The sequence below is a fragment of the Mercenaria mercenaria genome, chromosome 2, assembly GCF_021730395.1.
Source record: "Mercenaria mercenaria strain notata chromosome 2, MADL_Memer_1, whole genome shotgun sequence".
In the NCBI taxonomy this organism is placed as follows: domain Eukaryota; kingdom Metazoa; phylum Mollusca; class Bivalvia; order Venerida; family Veneridae; genus Mercenaria; species Mercenaria mercenaria.
This window is the reverse complement of record NC_069362.1, coordinates 9,849,362-9,872,346: the sequence shown is the minus strand read 5'-3', so window position 1 is coordinate 9,872,346 and position 22,985 is coordinate 9,849,362. Positions and strand designations below refer to the sequence as shown.

The 22,985-nt window shown below is 36.2% G+C and overlaps 1 protein-coding gene across 1 annotated transcript in view; it reads left to right on the top strand.

Annotated features, from left to right (window-relative positions):
- The window catches only part of LOC123563140 (U3 small nucleolar RNA-associated protein 6 homolog), a 127,644-nt gene that overhangs the window by 5,276 nt on the left and 99,383 nt on the right, over positions 1–22,985 (top strand). The window contains exons 4-13 of the mRNA XM_045355755.2: positions 191–262; positions 1,830–1,850; positions 3,679–3,726; positions 4,619–4,682; positions 6,112–6,230; positions 8,954–8,986; positions 10,213–10,333; positions 10,619–10,703; positions 13,070–13,158; positions 15,948–16,013. Coding sequence (XP_045211690.2) covers positions 191–262; positions 1,830–1,850; positions 3,679–3,726; positions 4,619–4,682; positions 6,112–6,230; positions 8,954–8,986; positions 10,213–10,333; positions 10,619–10,703; positions 13,070–13,158; positions 15,948–16,013 — 718 coding nt within the window. The remainder of the gene's footprint in view (positions 1–190; positions 263–1,829; positions 1,851–3,678; positions 3,727–4,618; positions 4,683–6,111; positions 6,231–8,953; positions 8,987–10,212; positions 10,334–10,618; positions 10,704–13,069; positions 13,159–15,947; positions 16,014–22,985) is intronic.

The window sequence follows — 22,985 nt, the reverse complement described above, 5'->3', positions numbered from 1 at the left end:
TAACAAGATGTAATTTGATTAAACATCCTCTTTCTGTTTCCTTAAATTGACTGAGTTAAATGGTACAAATAAGTCAGGGATCTAGTTTTTGAAAAAAAAAAAAACCAACATAAATTTCCCTTTTAAAATATAAACAGTTGTACACTTAAGGTTGTTAATTGTATGAATTCATGGTGTTTGTTTCTTGTAGGGAACTGGTTATACATTCAAGAAGCTAGAGATAGACCATGCTATTGTACAGAGAATTCATAAATTGTTCAAGGTAAGTGAAATATCTATCCTTCTTTTATGTACCCCCAACACCATTGAAGGAAGGCTCATAATAATCACACTGTCTCTTAATCAGTTTGCTCTGCTGTCATTTGTAGGGGCCTTCATGGTTAGATGATTATGACAGCTGTCCTTGAATCGCTTGTTCCATATTGCTGTTGGTTTGAAACTTTGATTTTGGAGTGGAATTATTTCATGTAAGGAAGCCATACAGCTGGCTGATAAAATGGAAGATCTGTGGTTCTACCCAGTTGTCTGTCCATGCCTGAAAAAAGCTCAGAGTGGCACTTGTGGTCTTCCTCCACCAAAAGATTGTTAAACCCAACGAAAGCCAGAAATTAAATCATCAGTTTGTCTGAAAAGCTTTGAATCTTGGCTATAACTGTTTCTAGGAAAATTTATCCAAATGTTAAGGATGATATTTAAAGGTGTGTCTGTCACATGCAAGAACAAAACCTGCACATCTAAGGTCAAGGTCACAGACAAACTTTAGTAGCATTTGTCTCTTACTAGAGAGACCTTTTGTTGTTTTCAGATTTGTGAAAGACCATCTAAAAAAAGGTGTCTTCCATGATCTGAATATTGACAAATTTGAATATTTTTTATGAGGGATATCAGATATTAGAAGTAGTTGCAATTTGATAGTAATTCCAAAATATGTCAATAAAATCTTCTTTTATGATATCGCTCACAGATATTTTTTACTTTAGAACTTTTAAAGCAGTAATTTGTAACGGAACAACCGTAACATTGTACATGCATTATCAGTAACTTAAATACTGAAAGCTATGGATGGTATTTATATGCCATTTAAAGGTGGATAATCAGATTTTGGCTAAGTAACGGATTTGTTTTAAACTTTAACATCTGATCATTTACACTCATTTATGTTCAGTTAGCGCCTAATACAAGTTAGGTTTTCACTGGAGATATTTTTAATAATTTGTTTTCCTATTGCAGTTGCCCAACCAAGATCGAGTTATTTTATCATAAGTATAAATGTGATAAACATACTTTACCTAAGAAAATGTATAACTAACTGATATATTGTATTATATTCGTAAAATAATTGCATTAACAATTACATATATAGATTGAATTCATTAGAAATGCAAGTTTGAAAAATTATTATTACCTCCCTTTGCCTATCAAGATAGAATGGAAAAAAAAATGAAATTCAGAAGCTACATGCATTTTAAAACCCACCTTTTGATTCAGATTGTTAAATATTTGGTAATCTATCCAATGCGAATGTAAAACTCGGAATTATATAGAAATAAAAAGAAATACCAAGCATTTTAAATATTTTCATATTAAAGGGGAGTAATTACAAATTTTTATGAAAATCAATAAAGTATACATTTCTAACAGGAATCTAACTCTAAGTAATGGGTATTTTTGTTTCTTAAATAAATCTCTAACAGAATATACAAAAAGTAAAAAATGTCACTAAATTTTGCTTAAATGTGATCGACCACCTTTAACGAATAAAAGTAATTAAGTACATGCTGTGAAGAATCCCATTATTAACTATTATTTTGTGTTTTGTTTCTTTACAGATGTGTTTGTCCAGATTTCCAGTGAGTATACAGATGTACATTACAGGATGAAAGTCACAGTTTACATGTTATATGACTCACCTTTGATTTTCTGTAATTAAATATATTAGGCTTATGAGTATAGAATCCTGTCTGATGCATGACCTACCCATTGGCTGCTGGGGCAATGAAAGGATGGTGATGATAGAATGGCAATGCTATGATGATAGGATAAGCTGTCATCCTACCTTTCACATCCCTCCGTCTTATAATCCCACCATCCTTTTATCCTGCCAACTTATCATCCCACCATCCTGCCATCCTATCATCCCACCATCCTATTATCCCACCATCCTGTCATCTCACCATCCTATCAGTCCACCATCCTGCCATCCTATCATTCCACCATCCTATTATCCCACCATCCTATCATCTCACCATCCTATCAGTCCACCATCCTATCATCCTGCCATCCTATCATCCTGCCATCCTATCATCCAACCATCCTATCATCCCACCATCATAACATCCCACCATCCTATCATCCTGCCATCCTATCATCCTACCATCCTATCATCCCACCATCCTGCCATCCTATCATCCCACCATCCTATCATCCTGCCATCCTATCATCCCACCATCCTGTCATCCCACCATCCTATCATCCTGCCATCCTATCATTGCATATGAAAAATATGCATCTGCATAAAAGATCCATCATATGCATATAGTTAACAACAACAGTCAAAACAGTGCACAGTTAGCTGGTGCAAATGGCTGCCCCAGCACACTGTAAGCACTTATTGGCATGTCAACATAGTATATGGTCCTGTTATAAGTATTAGATAGTATTGTCTCTTAACATTCTTTGCATTTTCTATATGTTTAAAAGTAACAAAGAAAAAGATTTAGCTCACCACAGCACAAGGTTCTCAAGGTGAGCTATTGAGATCACTCTGTTTGGCATTCATTTGTCAGTTCACTTGAAACAACATCTTCTCTGAAACAATTTGGTGTAAAGTGATGCAACTTGGCTTGGATATTTTTAGATAGTCCTTTTCCGAGATTATTTAAATATTTCCACTTGGTTGCATATATGGACTGCCAGAGCTTAAGACAGTAGAAATCTTCAGATGACTTCTAATCTGCTGATTTGATTTAAAAATGAGCCGCACCATGAGAAAACCAACATAGTGGCTTTGTGACCAGCATAGATCCAGACCAGCCTGCGCATCTGTGTAGTCTGGTCAGGATCCATGCTACTCTAATTGCAATAGGCTTTGAAAGCGAACAGCATGGATCCTGACCAGACTGCATGGATACGCAGGCTGGTCTGGATCCATGCTGGTCGCAAAGCCACTATGTTGATTTTCGCATGGCGTGGCTAAAATAATTTCACTGAAATATTCCTTTAGTAACTTTCTATCAAGATTATTCAAATTATTGTGATTTATCAAAAAACATACCATCACCATTGTATGATCCTACCATTATCCTACTGCCCTGGTTATATCACAATCCTACCATCAACATCTTATCAGCCTTTCGTACGACAATATCCCTTTGTGGACATAGTACAAAATGGGAAGAAGAAGCCAACCATTTCCTAGAGCATTGATGGTAGGATGTGCACAGTGCAGGATTCTTTATATGAGAGCTGACCAATGTTAGAAGTTATTGAAATTTTCAGTACAAAAACATTTATTTTGCTAAGGTCAGTGTATGGACAGCATGAATTTTAGATAATGGACAACACTGTTCTTAACAAGGCTAATTGTAAACAACTGACAAATTCATCTCTTTGTTGTTTTCTTTAGCACTGTGCACATGTAGGACATCCAACAAAAAAAAGGACATGTTCTTTTTTCAGGAGGACATCAAGCTGTGGTTGACGTATATTGCTTTTGCCAGGAAAAGGGTAAATGTTTATTGTGTATTATATTTATATATAGAGAGTGCTTCTGAGACTCACATAATTATAATACAGTGGTCAAGCTTGTAACTTCATATTTGGACAAATGTTTAATCAGAACTAAATTCTTTTGAAATGTTCACATATTACAAGTCAAGTCAAGTAAAGTCAATACTTTTATTCATGGTCACAGTTTACATGATGTAAATACATGTGAACAAATACATACACAAATGATAAAGTTTATACGGGAGTGGTAATATTCATGTTTACTGTTCTGAAGGGGAAGTAATCAAACCAAGAGCACCATTACCACGTCCCGTAATTCTCCGCAGAAACCAATGAGATTGATAAGTAAGCATATGGTGTTGCCAGTAAACAACAGTAGGAGTACAAAAAACTCATTCATATACATGTGCCTCTATATATACTTAAAAATTTATGGGTACAGTGGAACCCCAACTAAACAGAAACCCAGGAAAAGCAGAAACCCCATGAATTTGAACAATAGTCCTGGTCTAGGATACAGTGAAATCATTTTATTTCGTGGTCAAACAATTTCATGGTTTGGGTCAAAACCACTATTTCACAGGGATATGAATTAAGGGATTTCAAATTTTGCAATGAAGTTTACTTGTTCATTTTGATTCATCCATAGAAATTAGTTGCCCAAGAATTTAAATGATTTCACAGCTATATATCCGAAACCACAGGAAACTGAACTTTGTCTGTGATCTTGGGTGGTTAAGCGTAGTTCAGGGGTGCTGTATTGCTGCTAGCAGGTCTCCACGAAATGTTTGTAATTTTCACTTTTTGTCAACAATTATTTAAAAACTGATTTGAAAATTATTGATGAAGCTACTACTAGCATCACATCTATTTTTTTTATTTAATTCAGAGAGAGAATGCAGTAGTGAGTAAACAGTACAGCAAGATGTTGCAAGTTCATAACAAAAAACCAGGTGAGTAACTTTTGTGTATGACAAATCCGAGGCTACTCACTTTTACAAAGGCAGTCTATAATTTTTTCAGTAACCAATACGTAGAGCTAAAATGGTATGTTCACCTGCTCCTCCGGTTACAGTATTAGAAACCGGGTCATGTGGGATCAAAAACTAGGTCAGTAGGTCAGATCGAAGGAAAAGCTTGTGAACAATCCAGAGGTCACAGTGACCCAGTATTTATGAAATTTGGTCAGAATGATTGTCTTTATGATTTTTAGGTCAGGTTCGAATCTGGGTCATGTGGGGTCAGAATCTAGGTCAACAGGTCAAATCAAAGGAAAACCATGTAAACACTTCAGAGGCCACAATTTTGACTCAATCTTTATGAAACTTTGTCAGACTGTTTCTCTTGATGATTTCTAGGTCAATTTTGAAACTGAGTCATGTGGGGTCAAAAACTAGGTCACTATGCCAGATCAAAGGAAAATCTTGTCAACACTCTAGAGTCCACAACATAAGTTTGAAACTTATGAGAATTAATCAGAATGTTTGTCTTGATAATCTAAAGATCATGTTTGAATCTGGGTCATGTGGGGTCAAAAACTAGGTCAACCGGTGAAATCAAAGGAAAAGCTTGTGAACACTGGAGGCCACAGTTGTGACCCAATCTTTATGAAATTTAGCCAGAATGTTTATCTTGATGATTTCTAGGTCCATTTTGAAACTGGGTCATATGGGGTCAAAAACTAGGTCAGTAGGCCAGATCAAAGGAAAAGCTTGTGAACACTCTAGAGGCCACAGTTGTGACTCAGTCTTTATGAAATTTGGGCAGAATGTTTGTCTTGATGATCTCTAGGTCACGTTTGAATCTGGGTCATGTGGTGATCCAATATTTATGAAACATTGTCAGAATGTTTGTCTTGATGATTTCTAGGTCAAATTCGAAACTGGGTCATGTGGGGTCAAAAACTAGGTCAGTAGGCCAGATGAAAAGAAAAACTTGTGAACACTCTAAAGGCCACAGTTGTGACTCAATCTTTATGAAGCTTGGTCAGAATGTTTGTCTTGGTGATCTCTAGGTCCAATTTTAATATGTGTCATTTGGGGTCGAAAACTAGGTCACATGGTCAGATCAAAGGAAGAGTTTATGAACACTCTAAAGGCAACAGTTATGACTCAATCTATATGAAACTTTGTCAGAATGTTTGTCTTGATGATCTTTAGGTTAAATTAGAAACTGGGTCATTTGGGATCAAAATCTAGGTCAGTAGGCCAGATAAACTCTGGTGAGCGATATAGGGCCATTATGGCCCTCTTGTTGTGTCGAATCGCCATAAAACCCAACTCATTCATTCTACCCAAATGTTGCTGTATGTCATAAATTGTGTTCTTGTGACATAAAACAAAGCAAAATAAGCTGTAAATAGATTTGTTGTGTATTCTGTAGAGCTGTGGGTTGCGGCAGCCAAGTGGGAGTTTGAACATAACAACAATCCAGATACAGCTAGAAGTTTGATACAGAGAGGTCTACGGTTTAATGAACAGTCCAGAACACTCTGGTTAGAGGTATGTATTTTTTGCCATTAAAACTTTTACACCTGCGTAGCAATGCTTTGACATAAAATCCATTACTACACATGAATAGCAACTCTTTGGCATAAAATCTGTTACTACACATACATAGCAACGCTTTGACATGAAACCTATTACGACACATACATAACAAAGCTTTAGCATTAAATCTACTACTACACATGCATAGCAATTCTTTGGCATGAAATCTACTACTACACATACATAACAAAGCTTTAGCATGAAATTTGCTACTACACATGCATAGCAGTTCTTTGGCGTGAAATCTACTACTACACATGCATAGCAGTTCTTTGGCGTGAAATCTACTACTACACATGCATAGCAGTTCTTTGGCGTGAAATCTACTACTACACATGCATAGCAGTTCTTTGGCGTGAAATCTACTACTACACATGCATACAATTCTTTGGCATAAAATCTCCTACTACACATGCATAGCAATTCTTTGGCTTAAAATCTGCTACTACACATGCATAGCTTTTTTTTTGGCATGAAATCTGCTACTACATATGCATAGCAAAGCTTTAGCTTGAAATCTACTACTACACATGCATAGCAATTATTTAGCATGAATTCTGCTACTACACATGCATAGCAGTTCTTTGGCGTAAAATCTACTACTACACATGCATAGCAATTCTTTGGCATGAAATCTGCTACTACACATGCATACAATTCTTTAGCATAAAATCTCCTACTACACATGCATAGCAATTCTTTGGCATAAAATCTACTACTACACATGCATAGCTTTTTTCTGGCATGAAATCTGCTACTACACATGCATAGCAATTTTTTGGCATGAAATCTACTGCTACACAAATATAGCAATTCTTTGGCAGAGAATCTGTTACTACGCATGCGAAGCAATGCTTTGACATTAAATCTACTGCACATGCCTAGCAATGCTACTGAAATAATCAAGTTAGATAACTCTTTGTTGAATTTAGTATAAATTACTGCTTCTCTTTGATATAGAGAACTTGGCTTAAAGTCTGCATGCAGCTGTCAAGCTGTCTCTCAGTAACAGCTGTATGTATCACATTGAAACCTCACACAGTGCTTCATAGTCATCAGGCCTACTGAAATAATGGAGTTACATAACTCTTGATTGATTTTGATAGGAATTTGTAGAAGCTTTTTGCACAACTAAATACTAACTGTCAAGCTATATCTCATTGTAACAACTCTATAATATTGAATTGAAATTTCCCACAAGACACTCTCCTGATCATGCATACTAACATAACTAAGTTAGAGAACTCATGGTTGAAGTTGATTGAAATTTTGGCCCTTATTTGGCTGTAATGAAAGTTTTAGCTCTTGTTCGACTATTGTCTAACAGGTTAGCATACTGTCTTATGTACAGCACTTGTTACTATTTAAGGACTGTCAAGTTTGAATTTTTCATACAAACTTATAGATTGTGTGATTTTCTTTTTAGCTTGACTATAATTATGAAGTATATGGAGAGCAATCTTACTCACCCCAGCGTTGGCGTCAGCGTCTTTCACCTCCCCACCTTAGTTAAAGTTTTTTTACACTTTCTCTTTTTTCTCCTTATCTCTGAAATTACCTGATGGATTTGCTTTAAACTTGAATTAGTTATTCCTCATCATCAACCACATCATATGGCACAAGGGCCATAAGTCTTACACCAATATTATATGTATTATCCCCCTTTTTTACTTAGAATTTCAGGTTAAAGTTTTGATGCACTTTCACTCTATCTCAGTTATTCCTGAATGGATTTGATTCAGACTGAAAGTAATTGATCCACGTCATCTCCCACATCATATGACACAATACCCATAACTCTTGTACCAATATTTTATGAATTATGCCCCCTCTTACTTAGAATTTCAGGTTAAAGTTTTGATGCACTTTCACTATATCTCAGTTATTACTTAATGGATTTGATTCAAACTTAAAATAGTTGTTTCAACATCATCACCCACATCATATGACACAAGGGCCATAACTATGGCACCAATATTCTATGAATTATCCCCCTTTTTACTTAGAATTTCAGGTTGAAGTGTTGATACACTTCTACTTTATCTCAGTTATTACTAAATGGATTTGATTTAAACTTGAAATAGTTGTTCCACCCACATCATGTGACACAAGATGCATAACTCTGGCACCAATTGTTCATGAATTATGCCTCTTTTTACTTAGAATTTAAGGTTACTTTTGCTGCATTTTCACTATATCTCAGTTATTACGAAATGCATTTGATTCAAACTTGAAGAAGTTGTTCCACATCATCACCCACATCATGTGGCACAAGGTGCATAACGCTTGCATCAATATTTTATGAATTATGCCCCCTTTTTGCTTAGAATTTGATACACTTTATCTGTACCTCTCTTATTACTTAATATTTTTAACACAGACTCATTGACAAGCTATTATGCAATATCTTCATCGACCATTTGAGTCATTAAACACTCCAATGAGAGCTCCAGTTTTCTCAGATGTGCCCAGTTTCACTATCAAGCATCGAAATAGTCGATCTCGCTGTCTCCTTTGACAGCTCTTGATTTTACAGTTCTGTTTTGAATTTTGGCTTCAGTTGTCTTCTATACTCTGTGTACTGTTTGTGCAAAAATACCTGGAAGAATATGTGTGTTATTAAGGGGCTACATTTTTACTAAATATATATGATAGTTTCATGTTTTATATTTCAGTATTACAGATTAGAGCTGATGTATGCAGAAAAGGTGAGAAATCTTCTTTATAAAGAGAGAAATATACAAAAGAAATGAAAAAAAATATTCTCAGAATCAGGAACCTTTGTTACACACATCTGTGGGTTCAGGCCCTGCTGTGGTAGCCATCTGAGGAAGCCATCCTGCAGGCTTGCTTAAGATTGTGGTTTTATGAGACGCCCAGCCATCAGTGCCTGAAATAGTGACCAGTGTGGCACATGGTGTGTTCCTCCAGCATGAAAGCTGGAAATTTGCTATTTAAACTTGATTGTGTAAGTGTGACAAAAAACACAGAGAAACAGTTACATTGATGTCATTTAGCTTTAAGCAGTGATATCTCTATAAAACAAAATAGTCAAACCAACATTAATGGCCACCTGTATTTAAGCAGCCTCAAGCGTAAAGCAGCCAATCAGTTAAGGTAAAAAAACAAACTTTTTGTTCTAATTACAACTTGTCTTTAGCTGCTGCCATCTCAAGCAGCCAGACTGTGTCACTCCCTTGACTGGTTGCTTAAAACAGGTTGTCTGTGACTAAAACAGAGTTGGTGCGCCCGTGATATATTACAGTATATACCGGATAAACAAAATTTGAATGAAAAATATCTTCAGTAATGTATATTTTGTAACCATTGTAATACTAACCCTTACCTTTAGTCGGTATATTACAGGTATGCATATTATACACTAAATGCGTGTGGACATGCAAAGAATAGCATAATTGTGCCATGCACTCCTATTGATAATCATTCCGGGCATGCGCAGAACGGCTGCACCAGCTCTGTAATGAGAAACATCGAAACAGGTTTGACTGTATGGCTGATTAATCCTTACCCTGCTAAATTTCTATAATGTACTTGTCCATCTTTCAGTTTGGACAGTACCATTAACCATTAAAAGGGGTGTTTTCCAAAATGATACTGATTGAATGGTGAACAATGCAGATCATGATCAAACTGCATGGATGTGCAGGCTGATCATGATCTGCACTGGTCGCAAAGGCGGAGTCAGTAGTGTCCAGAATGATAAGGGTTAAGTGCAGCAACTCAATTGTACAGTGAGTTAATTCTAGGAATATACTACAACTTCCTGTCTGTATGTAATTGGAGTGGTACTATTCAGCTCATTTCGAGGATAAGATCTTGTTTTGTTGATTGTGTGTTTATAGTTTCATGTATTAAACATGAATTATTTAGTACAAGTTACACCAAACTAAGATTTTTTTATATTTTAATATAGATGCTAAGGAGAAAGGAGTTGCTAGGTGACACATTGGAGGATGAAGATGAAGTGTCAGATGCTGTACTGCAAGGTCAGGTCGCTAAAGTTGTCTATGCAAATGCCATTGAAACCATTCCAGGTAATGTTGTTTAACTGTTATTTGTCAGGAGTAAACAAAATTGTATAATATACAGTATAAGTTCAGTAAATAATACCTTTTTGGAATGTACACATTCATTCGAAGGCAAATATTTGCTTTTCATCTGGATGAATCGTGATATTTTTAATAAATTAAGGACTTCAGATGAGCCTTTGTTGCAGAATTGTTAAGTTGACTAACTAATAAATTGCCCCAAACTTAGAATAAATTGCCCCTTAAAGGTTTTTTCTCCTAATATAAGATCTATTTTACTTAACCTTTCAGAAGATGTAAACTTCCTGCTGTCATTCCTGCCTATATGTCAGCTGTTTGAGTTTACCAGAGATCAAGAGGAAACTATATGTCAAGAGTAAGAAATTGTTCTTTATAAATCAGTAGAGTCATCTTTAACCCTTAGCCTGCTGGTGGCCTTTGCAACCAGTGCAGACCAAGATCAGACTGCACGGATGTGCAGGCTGATCTTGGTCTGCACTGTTCGCCATTCAGGCAGTATGATTTTGGTAAGCTTCCCTTTTAACAGTTAATGGTACTGTCCCAGTTAGAAGATGGACAAGTTCATTATAGAAATTTAGCAGGGTAAGGGTTAAATATTTGTCTTTGAAATCTACATGTTCTCTGATAGGGAGATAACTTCAAATTTTGAATGTTTTCATTAACATGTTAATATGATATTGAGAAATAGCACTAGAACTTTGTAAAAAAAATCATGTACTGGATGGGAACCAGTAGCTGAACAGTATTGGTTTACAGGTTAGCAATTTCCACTTCCTCCCAAATAACAGGCCTGGGACATTTACACCCCTTGTGAAAAAAAAAATCTTATATATCTGAAACAGGTGCCTCAGACTTCCTGTAGTTTGGGTAATTTAAGCTTCACTTTTATTTTGTGATTTGATAGACCTACTGTTGAATCTCGGTATCTGAAATTCCAAGGGATCAAACGTTTTACTTTGAGATAACCGAAATTCTACTAAAACTGAGCTGCGCCATGAGAAAACCAACATAGCAGCTTTGCGACCAGCATGGATCCAGACCAGCCTGCGCATCCGCGCAGTCTGGTCAGGATCCATGCTACAGTACAATCGCGATTCTACGAAAAGCCAAGGGACCGGCCGTTTTTTTCGTAATATCGCATTTTCGTTCGAGCGTAGCATAGGAAATTTCGCTATATAGCAACATTAATATCTATATACGTGACCTGTGATATTTAAACGTGTGATTTTCGTATCGGAGTAAATGTAGATTCTATACCAATTTTATATATACATCTGGGTTTACTACAAATCTTATTCGAATCTGAACTCAGATCGTATGTAGAATGTAGAACTGGTTCTTTTTTCTTCACTTTTTTATTCACTGTACATAAAACACATACAGGGTACATTGTTGCACGAGAAAAAATCGCAGTTGCCTATTCCGATACACTCAGCTTCCCTTTACCAATTGTTTGGTATAATAAAAAGACAATATACAGACGATCAGGACTTAAATATTGTTTTATTTTCTTTATGCAGTGATTGTTTGAGACGTATAGATATCGAAGCAAGTGTGACTTGTATGTCATCCGATCGGATAGTTATAGGAGAAAAAAATAACCACTAACTTGTGCATAGTATATAGCATATGTGTTTCGAATTTAATTACTAAGTTTTCACACTTTAATCACTGTTTACGCCCGGCTAAATGATAGTGACACTTTCCACTCTAAAGCATTTTCACGCCGTTATGGAAGGTGTGAAAACTTAGACGATACATTCGTAAAATCGCAACTAAAACAAGTTGAAAACAGGCTTTAAGGGCATAACAATACATTCGTAGCAGCGCATTTTTCGTAAAATTGCATTTTCGTAAAACCGCGACTTTGTTACATAGAAATAAGAAGGAAAGCAGCCGGGACCACAACACCTTTTCGTAGTATTCCGGTATTTCGTTAAATTGCGATTCGTAGCACCGCGAATGCACTGTATTTACTTTCAAAGCCTATAGCAATTAGAGAAACTGTTAGCGAACAGCATGGATCCTGACCAGACTGCACAGATGCGCAGGCTGGTCTGGATCCATGCTGGTCCCAAGCCCACTATGTTGGTTTTCTCATGGCGCAGCTCAAATTGTATTTTGTGCACATGATTTAGGAACATGACTTGAAAATGTCTTTGTGATAGCTGGAATTTTGAGTTAAGAGACTATGAGGTATCGAGTTCCAACAGTTACTGTACTTTTATAGTCGGAAATTTGCATTTCATAGATGGTTATACTTAATAATACTTTAGGAGATAATGTCTGTTTTCAACTCAAGTATTGATGGGAACACAAATTTATGTAAAAGTAAATTCGTCACGAACATGACTCGTTCTTCAGAAATACAAGTTAGCACTTGAATACATGTTGCTAAAATGAGGATGTTGAAAAATGTTATTTAGGAAAGCACAAGCACTTCCTCGAAAAAGTTGGTTTGTGTAAGATAGTGGACCTGTAATGACAGTCCACATTTTCCATTTGATTGCATGTTATCTTTAGGCAGTTTTGGATGTATGTAAAGTAACTCCTCGCGCACATAACTTTCTGTAAAAAGCAATGGAAAGCTGAAATTCCTCACAGTGAATACTTAATTTGCTGCTTTTTTTTTAAGGGACCACTACCTTAAAGAGGCTACCCAAAACCATTTGATTGCAATAACAATTATAAAGATATCAAAATCACTTATATTAAATTTAGATTGCGAGAACATCACTCTGACCAACCTGTTGCCTGGGATGCTCTGGCTAGAAGATGTTTGGGCCGACAGGATCAGCTTGCTGAAAATGGTCTGTTATATATAAAATATTACATATAATCCACTTTATCTTATTCTGTGTACTGTTTTGTCATAAAATGATGTTTATATAGATTTTATTAGCTCATCTGATTTTTAAAAAAAAAAATGAGTTATTGTCATCACTTGGTCGGTGTTGGTGTTGGCATTGGCATTGCCTGGTTAAGTTTTATGTTTAGGTCAACTTTTCTCCTAAACTGTTAAAGCTATTGCTTTAAAACTTGCAACTCTTGTTCACCATCAATAGCTGACTATGTACAGCAAGAAACATAACTCCACCCAGATTTTTGCAAGAATTATGGCCCCTTTTGGACTTAGAAAATCAGATTTCTTGGTTACGTTTTGTGTTTAGGTCAGCTTTTCTCCTAAACTATCAGAGCTATTGCTTTAAAACTTGCAACACTTGTTCACCATCAGTAGCTGACTCTGTACAGCAAGAAACATAACTCCATCCAGATTTTTGCAAGAATTATGGCCCCTTTTGGACTTAGAAAATATCAGATTCCTTGGTTAAGTTTTATGTTTAGGTCTACTTTTCCCCTTAACGGTCAAAGCTATTGCTTTAAAACTTGGAGCAGTTATCCGCCATTAAAAGTTGACTCTGCACAACAAGTAACATAACTCTACATTGCTTTTTGCAAGAATTATGGCCCCTTTTGGACTTAGAAAATCATGGGTAGGACAGTATTTCTATTATACAGGGACAAAACAATCAGATGAGCATCTGTACCCGCAAGGCGGTGCTCTTGTTATACTTGTAAGCATTTAGAATACTTTTTTATACGCCTGTAGTGAAAAAATGGAACATAATATGGCATTGTCCGTCTGTCAGATAAGTCAGAAAATATGAGGGCTACAGCTTTGAAACTTCACTTTATGACCAAATGCCACTTGAGGTAGATACCAATTGTTTTGGGGATCATAAGTCAAAGGGCAAGGTCCCAATGATGTTGAGACTGAAAATGGTTTCCAGATTCTAAGTCATAATGTATAGTAGCTACAGCTTTCAAACTGTACCCAAAAAATATTCCGCAAGGAATAACAGAAAAATATTCATTTAAAATTTTTATACGCCCAAAGGGACGTATTATGACGCCGGTGACCATCCATCCGTCTGTCCGGGCCCACATTTGCATACTTAGGTGACTGTAGGAACAATAGGTAACTGTACTTTTTCTTTGATGTCATTGTACCCCCCGACAACAAAGTTGTAAGGGGGGGTATACTGGTTTCAGGTTGTCTGTCTGTCCGTCTGTCTGTCTGTCCGTCTGGTCGTCTGTCCGTAGACGCAATTTTGTGTGCACCATCTCTCCTTATCCCCTTGACAGAATTTAATGAAACTTCACACAAGTGATCAGTACCAACAGTAGTTGTGCATGGGGCATGTTAGGTTCTTTTAGAAAAAGAATTTGCAGAGTTATTGGACTTTGTTTTTTTGTTACTATTCTATATACATAGACACAATCTTGTGCGCACCATCTCTCCTCATTCCCTTGACACAATTTAATGAAACTTCACACAAGTGATCAGTACCAACAGTAGTTGTGCATGGGGCATATTAGGTTCTTTTAGAAAAAAAAATTGCAGAGTTATGGAACTTTGTTTTTTTGTTACTATAATATATACATAGACACAATCTTGTGCGCACCATCTCTCCTCATCCCCTTGACACAATTCAATGAAACTTCACGAAAGTGATCAGTAACAACAGTAGTTGTGCATGGGGCATGTTAGGTTCTTTCAGAAAAAAAGATTCCAGAGTTATGGGACTTTGTTTTTTTGTTACTATACTATAGACATAGACACAATCTTGTGCGCACCATCTCTCCTCATCCCCTTGACACAATTTAATGAAACTTCACACAAGTGATCAGTAACAACAGTAGTTGTGCATGGGGCATGTTAGGTTCTTTCAGCGACAAAAATTGCAGAGTTATGGGACTTTGTTTCTTGTTAACATACTATGTACATACAGTCTTCATATGCAATCTTGTGCGTGCCTAATCTACCAAACCCTTGCACACAATTTAATGAAACTTCACACAAGTGATCAGTACCAACCCTAGTTGTGCATGGGGCATGTTACATTCTTTTAGATAAATATTCTGCATAGTTATGGGACTTTGTTTTTTGTTACTATACTGTATACATACAGTCTATATACATACAGTCCACATAATTATGCAGTTTTGTGTGTGTCAAATTGCAATGTACTGTGTCAGTGCATGCGGGGGGTACATTCATCACCTTTAGTGATAGCTCTAGTTCATTCTGTAAGCTTTTGTGTGGCTAAAAGAACAATAGGGAGAACAAAAGAGTAGCCACATAAGTACTCATTTGTAGGAACTTCCGTCTGTCTGTCCATCCGTCTATTAGCAATTTCGTGTCTGCTCTGTATCTCTTGGACCCCTTGAAGGATTCAAAGAAACTTGACACAAATGTTCACCACATCGAGACGACGTGCAGAGGGCATGTTTTAGATGGCTCACTTCAAGGTCAAGGTCACACTTAAGGGTCAAAGGTCATATGACTTTGTTTCGTGTCAGCTCTGTAACTCTTGAACAGCTTGAAGGATTTTAAAGAAACTTTGCACAAATGTTCACTGCATCAAGACGACGTGCAGAGCGAATGTTTCAGATGGCTCGCTTCAAGGTCAAGGTCACACTAGGGGGCCAAAGGTCATACCATCAGGCGTATATTGCTCTGCATTGTGGTGCTCTTGTTCATATTTGTGACAATATAAAATGAAGAAATGTAAATATTCAAATGTTTTATGTATAGATGGTGAAGATCCAGAACTGATGTTCCATAAAGTATATGAAGAAGCAGTGAACACGGTGCCCTCAGGTATGTAAAATGTGTGTAGTAGGCTGGAACATATACTCCACATGTATGCTTGTAGTTGGTGCTGGCTTTGTTTATCCTTTAGCCTGCTAAATTTCTAAAATGGACTGGTGCATCATTCAGTTTATTCAGTTTAGGCAAAACTATTTATTATTCAAAGGATGTGCAGGCTCATCTTGGTCTGCACTGGTCGCAGAGGCAGAATCAGTTACTGTCAGCAGGCTAAAGGTTAAATTACAAACGATCCAGGCAGAGATAAAAATGCCTGAGAATTGTTAACATGATACATTTTTGACTGGTGGTGATTATGTATATCTGTTGGGATCTACTGCTCATGTTATTAGAATGATAAACCATATGAGCCGTGCCATGAGAAAACCAACATAGTGGGTTTGCGACCAGCATGGATTCAGACCAGCCTGCGCATCCGTGCAGTCTGGTCAGGATCCATGCTGTTCGCTTTTAAAGCCTATTGGAATTGGAGAAACTGTTAGCGAACAGCATGGATCCTGACCAGACTGCGCGGATGCGCAGGCTGGTCTGGATCCATGCTGGTCGCAAACCCACTATGTTGGTTTTCTCATGGCGCGGCTCATATATTTGGTAGAGTACTCTCTTGGCGGAATTTATTCATGGGTGGAATTCATGCAGCTGGCTTGCATTAGGGCTGTGGATCTTCACAGGTCCATGCTCATGCCTGTAGGTTTTTGGTCTTTCACTACCAGCTGGAAAGTTAGCATGTGTCTGTAGCTATTTGTGTGACTTCGAAACTAACAAACACTGAAAGAACTTTCTGGAAACTGACCATGTTCATGGGGTCTGTTGTGTTAAAGATCTGTAGTTTCAGAATTTTTAGGATTTTGTAATATGAGCAGCGCCATGAGAAAACCAACATAGTGGCTTTGCGACCAGCATGGATCCAGACCAGCCTGCGCATCCGCGCAGTCTGGTCAGGATCCATGCTGTTCACTAACACTTTTTAGCTCACCTGTCACAAAGTGACAAGGTGAGCTTTTGTGATCGCGCGGCGTCCGTCGTCCGTCGTCCGTCCGTCCGTCCGTCCGTGCGTGCGTGCGTGCGTGCGTGCGTGCGTCCGTAAACTTTTGCTTGTGACCACTCTAGAGGTCACATTTTTCATGGGATCTTTATGAAAGTTGGTCAGAATGTTCACCTTGATGATATCTAGGTCAAGTTCGAAACTGGGTCACGTGCCGTCAAAAACTAGGTCAGTAGGTCTAAAAATAGAAAAACCTTGTGACCTCTCTAGAGGCCATATATTTCACAAGATCTTCATGAAAATTGGTCAGAATGTTCACCTTGATGATATCTAGGTCAAGTTCGAAACTGGGTCACGTGGGGTCAAAAACTAGGTCAGTAGGTCTAAAAATAGAAAAACCTTGTGACCTCTCTAGAGGCCATATTTTTCATGAGATCTTCATGAATATTGTTTAGAATGTTCACCTTGATGATATCTAGGTCAAGTTCGAAACTGGGTCAGGTGGGGTCAAAAACTAGGTCATTAGGTCTAAAAATAGAAAAGCCTTTTGACCTCTCTAGAGGCCATATTTCTCAATGGATCTTAATGAAAATTGGTCAGAATGTTCACCTTGATGATATCTAGGTCAAGTTCGAAACTGGGTCACGTGGGGGTAAAAACTAGGTCAGTAGATCTAAAAATAGAAAAACCTTGTGACCTCTCTAGAGGCCATATTTTTCATGAGATCTTCATGAATGTTGGTCAGAATGTTCACCTTAATGATATCTAGGTCAAGTTCAATACTGGTCATGTTGGATCAAAAACTAGGTCAGTAGGTCTAAAAATAGAAAAACCTTGTGACCTCTCTAGAGGCCATATTTCTCAATGGATCTTCATGAAAATTGGTCAGAATGTTCACCTTGATGATATCTAGTCAAGTTCGAAACTGGGTCACATGCGGTCAAAAACTAGGTCAGTAGGTCTAAAAATAGAAAAACCTTGTGACCTCTCTAGAGGCCATATTTTTCAATGGATCTTCAGGAAAATTGGTCAGAATGTTTACCTTGATGATATCTAGATCAAGTTCGAAACTGGGTCACGTGGGTTAAAAACTAGGTCAGTAGATCTAAAAATAGAAAAACCTTGTGACCTCTCTAGAGGCCATATTTTTCATGAGATCTTCATGAATATTGGTCAGAATGTTCACCTTGATGATATCTAGGTCAGGTTCGAAACTGGGTCACGTGGGGTCAAAAACTAGGTCAGTAGTCTAAAAATAGAAAAACCTTGTGACCTCTCTAGAGGCCATATTTCTCAATGGATCTTCATGAAAACTGGTGAGAATATTCAGCTTGATGATATCTAGGTCAGGTTCGTAACTGGGTCATGTGCGGTCAAAAACTAGGTCAGTAGGTCGAAAAATAGAAAAACCTTGTGACCTCTCTAGAGGGCATATTTTTCATGAGATCTTCTTGAAAATTGGTGAGAATGTTCACCTTGATGATATCTAGGTCAAGTTTAAAAGTGGGTCACGTGCCTTCAAAAACTAGGTCATTAGGTCAAATAATAGAAAAAGCTTGTGACCTCTCTAGAGGCCATATTTTTCAATGGATCTTTATGAAAATTGGTCAGAATTTTTTATCTTGATGATATCTAGGTCACATGTGCTCAAAAACTAGGTCACTATGTCAAATAATAGAAATAACGACGTCATACTCAGTTCAACACTGGCTCTTGTGGGGATAGGTGAGCGATTCAGGACCATCATGGTCCTCTTGTTCTAATTGTAATAGGCTTCGCAAGCGAACAGCATGGATCCTGACCAGACTGCGGGATGTGCAGGCTGGTCTGGATCCATGCTGGTCGCAAGCCACTATGTTGGTTTTCTCATGGCGCGGCTCATATTTATTTTTAAATCTAATGACCTTCAGACGTTTTTTTCTGGATTTTCAGGTTTTGAAATGTTTTGCTTAACAGCTAATCTTAGTCATGTATAATTTTGTCTGTAAATTTTCAACTTTAACATGTAAAGGATTGTGGCCAAATTTTTAAGAAAATATTTGAGATCAGATTTACCTCACATTGTAAGACGGTAAACTTAAGCAATAGGAGTGTCTTTTAAAGGCCTTGAGATTGAAAACATCAGCTTCTGGGAGAAATATGCAGACTTATGAAAACTAGTCATTTTTTTATTCATCAAAGCTGTATATCTTACCTTTGTATAATGTAATAGAAGTAAAAAGAAGAAGGGTTTGTGTATCATACAAGCTGTATAACCATCTCCTGGAAATCAGAAGTAAAATGTAAGACCTCTGTGACTCAGTGGTGAAATCACTTGTCCCTGGCTGTTGTGGGTTTCAGACCTCACTTGGAATGTAGAATTTAATGTTCTAACCAGCTCCTTCTTCATGACTGAGATAGTATCCATTTGAGCAATTGGGGTTTGCCTCCACCTAAATATCCAAGCTGGAAAGTAACTAGATGGCAAAAAGTTGTGACTTTAAACCCTGAAAAAATACACAAATTTCAACTTGTGGTATGAGAGGAGGGTGTAATTTTAACATGTTTTACGTTGTCTATATTCACGACTGTTAAGAAGTTTTATTATACATAAAAGCACTTTTGACTTTTAGCGTGAAAGCTCAGATTGTGAAAGTCTTTTAGTTGGACAATTTGAAAAATTGTGTATCTTTTGTTGTTAACTGTTTATCAGCATCTGCATCACAAAGATTTTGCATGTAAGCAGGTTTCTCAGAAATTTCAGGACCAACTGTTTTTTAAAACTCCACACTAGTCTTCAGCATCAGCTTACTTCACAGAGCCAGGTTCCATTTAATTTAACAAAATTATATTGTATTTTTAAGTAGAGTCTGAGATGGTGACTCAATTATATTGTGTTTATACGTAGAATTAAAGATATAGACCCAAGATTATGGTAAATATGAACATAGTAGGTTATTACCTACTTGTATTTATTGGTTTGTTTCTTTGAAAAATAATTAATTGACATATAATAATAGTTCTTCACTAGTATTTCTGAGCATAAAATTAATTGGTCTTTTAATTCATTGATACAATTGATGTGTGTGGGTAAAGATATTAGGTTTGTTAGTGTAATCTCATTAAAGTCTTGTAGAGATGGAAGCTTTTATATGAGCCGCGCCATGAGAAAACCAACATAGTGGCTTTGTGACCAGCATGGATCCAGACCAGCCTGCACATCCACGCAGTCTGGTCAGGATCCATGCTGTTCACAAACCGTTTCTGTAATTGTAATAGGCTTTGAAAGCGAACAGCATGGATCCTGACCAGACTGCGCGGATGTGCAGGCTGGTCTGGATCCATGCTGGTTGCAAAGCCACTATGTTAGTTTTCCCATGGCACGGCTCATATTATCATTATTAAAGAGCTATAAAGTAGGAAATATTGCCTATAAATTAGATAAAATAACCTCTTTAACTGGTTATATAGGCAATTGTCTGAAGTGTTAATTATGTATAGGAATTGATAAAATCTCAATTTGACTTATCTCCCTTTTGACAGAGATGTTATTATGTACAAAATGTTTGACTTATAAAAAATATACACATTAGTTTAACATGCATTGAGAGTGACTGGTACTTGAAATTTCATTATATAATAATTTATCAAATTTGAACTGATTTTCTAGATTTTATAGCACAAAATAAGTAAGTAAAAGTAAAGCATATGAGTAGAGATAAGATGTATCTCAGGGAAATAAAATTAACACCATTAGAGAATCTGGATCTAACATGACAAATCATATTTATATTTCACAATACATGTTAACAGTGACATCATGGCACAGACTTACAGGGACCAAAAAACAGTGCTGCCATATATTTGATCTGCTGTTTCACGTACAAAGACAAAGTAGAATCAGATAAATGAATTGAAACTTTAAAATTTGTCTTGCAGACTCATGTTAAACATAAATGATAATAACTGATATGCTCATGTTAAACATAACTGATACGCTCATGTTAAAAATAAATGGTATGCTCATATTAAACATAACTGATATATGCTCATGTTAAACATATCTGATATGCTCATGTTCTACATAACTGATATGCTCAGGTTAAACATAACTGATATGCTCAGGTTAAACATAACTGATATGCTCATGATAAACATAGCTGATATGAACTGATATGCTATTGTTACATATATCTGATATGCTCATATAAAATATAACTGATATGCTAATGAGAAAGGTAACAGATATACTCATATTTTTCAAGTACATTTGCTCATATATGTAAAACTGGCATAATCATGTTTAAGACTGTTCATGAAATTATAGTTTGCATGATAATCATAACAGGTTAGCTTATGTTAAACGCAACAAAACACATGATGATGATAAGTATAGCAACTTATCATGATAAACATAACACTTGTGGTTTAGATAAACATACCACTCAGTCATATTTATGATAAACATAACTGTTCGTTTGAATCATAACTCAAATTCTCATGATAAACATAACAACACATAGTCATGATAAACATAACATACAGTGCTCCAGAATAGCTGATATATATGCTCCTATGTTTATATAAAACACAGCACATATTTCCATGTAAAACAATCCAATGAACATATACATATAAAATGTTGCCTAGAGTGTGCTTGATATAGAGAGGGGTTGCAAAGTGTTATTTGTTTATTTTTGTAAACAGTGTTGTATTTATAATCTTTTGATGTCTGCTGTATTTAAGAAGACCAAGTAATATTACTATTATGTTACTAGCAATTTTAATAAACTAACTGAAGATCTAATGACTTTTAAGTGATTATTTTGACAGTTTTAAAAATTTATGGATAGTTTAAAGTTAATTCTATATAATTTCCAGTCTTGATAACAATTTATAATTTAAAAAAAAAAATGAAGAGCGCTATAAAAAATAAATCAAACAAATATAACCGAACTTATCTATCTTATAGCTGGGTAGCTGAGATATTTATATAATAAATTTCAGGTTTTGACCAAACCCGTCGAGAATTAAACATAGACGGACGGACCACTTGAATAGATATCTTTTTCATTTCACCGTGCAGAATAACTAATAGGTTTCCTTCCCATGATAAATTTCCAGCTTATGTCATGATTGGAATTCAGATCTGTTAAATCGATTGTTGCTTAGCCAAGGCAATAGCTTAGGAGTCAAGAAATGTTTTATAAATTGTACAAAGAAAGCAGTGTTTAAACACTCGTCTGATAAGTCGATAGTTTCAATAGTCTCGCAACTGTCATATTGCATAATATACGAGTGTTTGAATGTATTATACAGGTGTACAGAAAGTGATATGCTAAATACTTTATAAATCTTATCTAAAAAATTTACGATGGAAACTATATGCAAAGTTTTGCGCATTAAAATCATATTATACCTTCCGATGCGGTGCCGCTCTGTCATAATTATTATGTTTTTGATGCAATTTATCCTCAATCATTCTTTTCATGGAAAGAAATAAAAATATACTTTAATTACCAAAAACATTTTTTCATGCATAATCTATTAAACTGTTATAACTACCTGTACTGAATTTTTTTAAAAGATTATGCAGTCAAGTTGAGCCGTGTCTTGACACTTTATGATTTATGAATTTATTTTTAAAAAAGGATATATAGAATTTCAGTTTTCATTGTAAGAAAATTTTAGGACCTAGTATTTGTAAACTTTACTGACTGCATACATTTAAGTGCATGTGCTACAAAGACATTGTGTCTGAAATCATTAGTCCTCCACATCGGATTCATGTGGGGAAGTTGGCAGTTACTTGCGGAGGACAGGTTTGTACTGGTACAGAATCCAGGAACACTGGTTAGGTTAACTGCCCGCCATTACATGACTGAAATACTATTGAAAAACGGTGTTAATCCCAAAAACAAACAAACAAATCAACTTGTTTCAGCTTTGCAAAATTCAGCAACACATTAAATTTAATTTTATCATATCTGTTTTGTTGC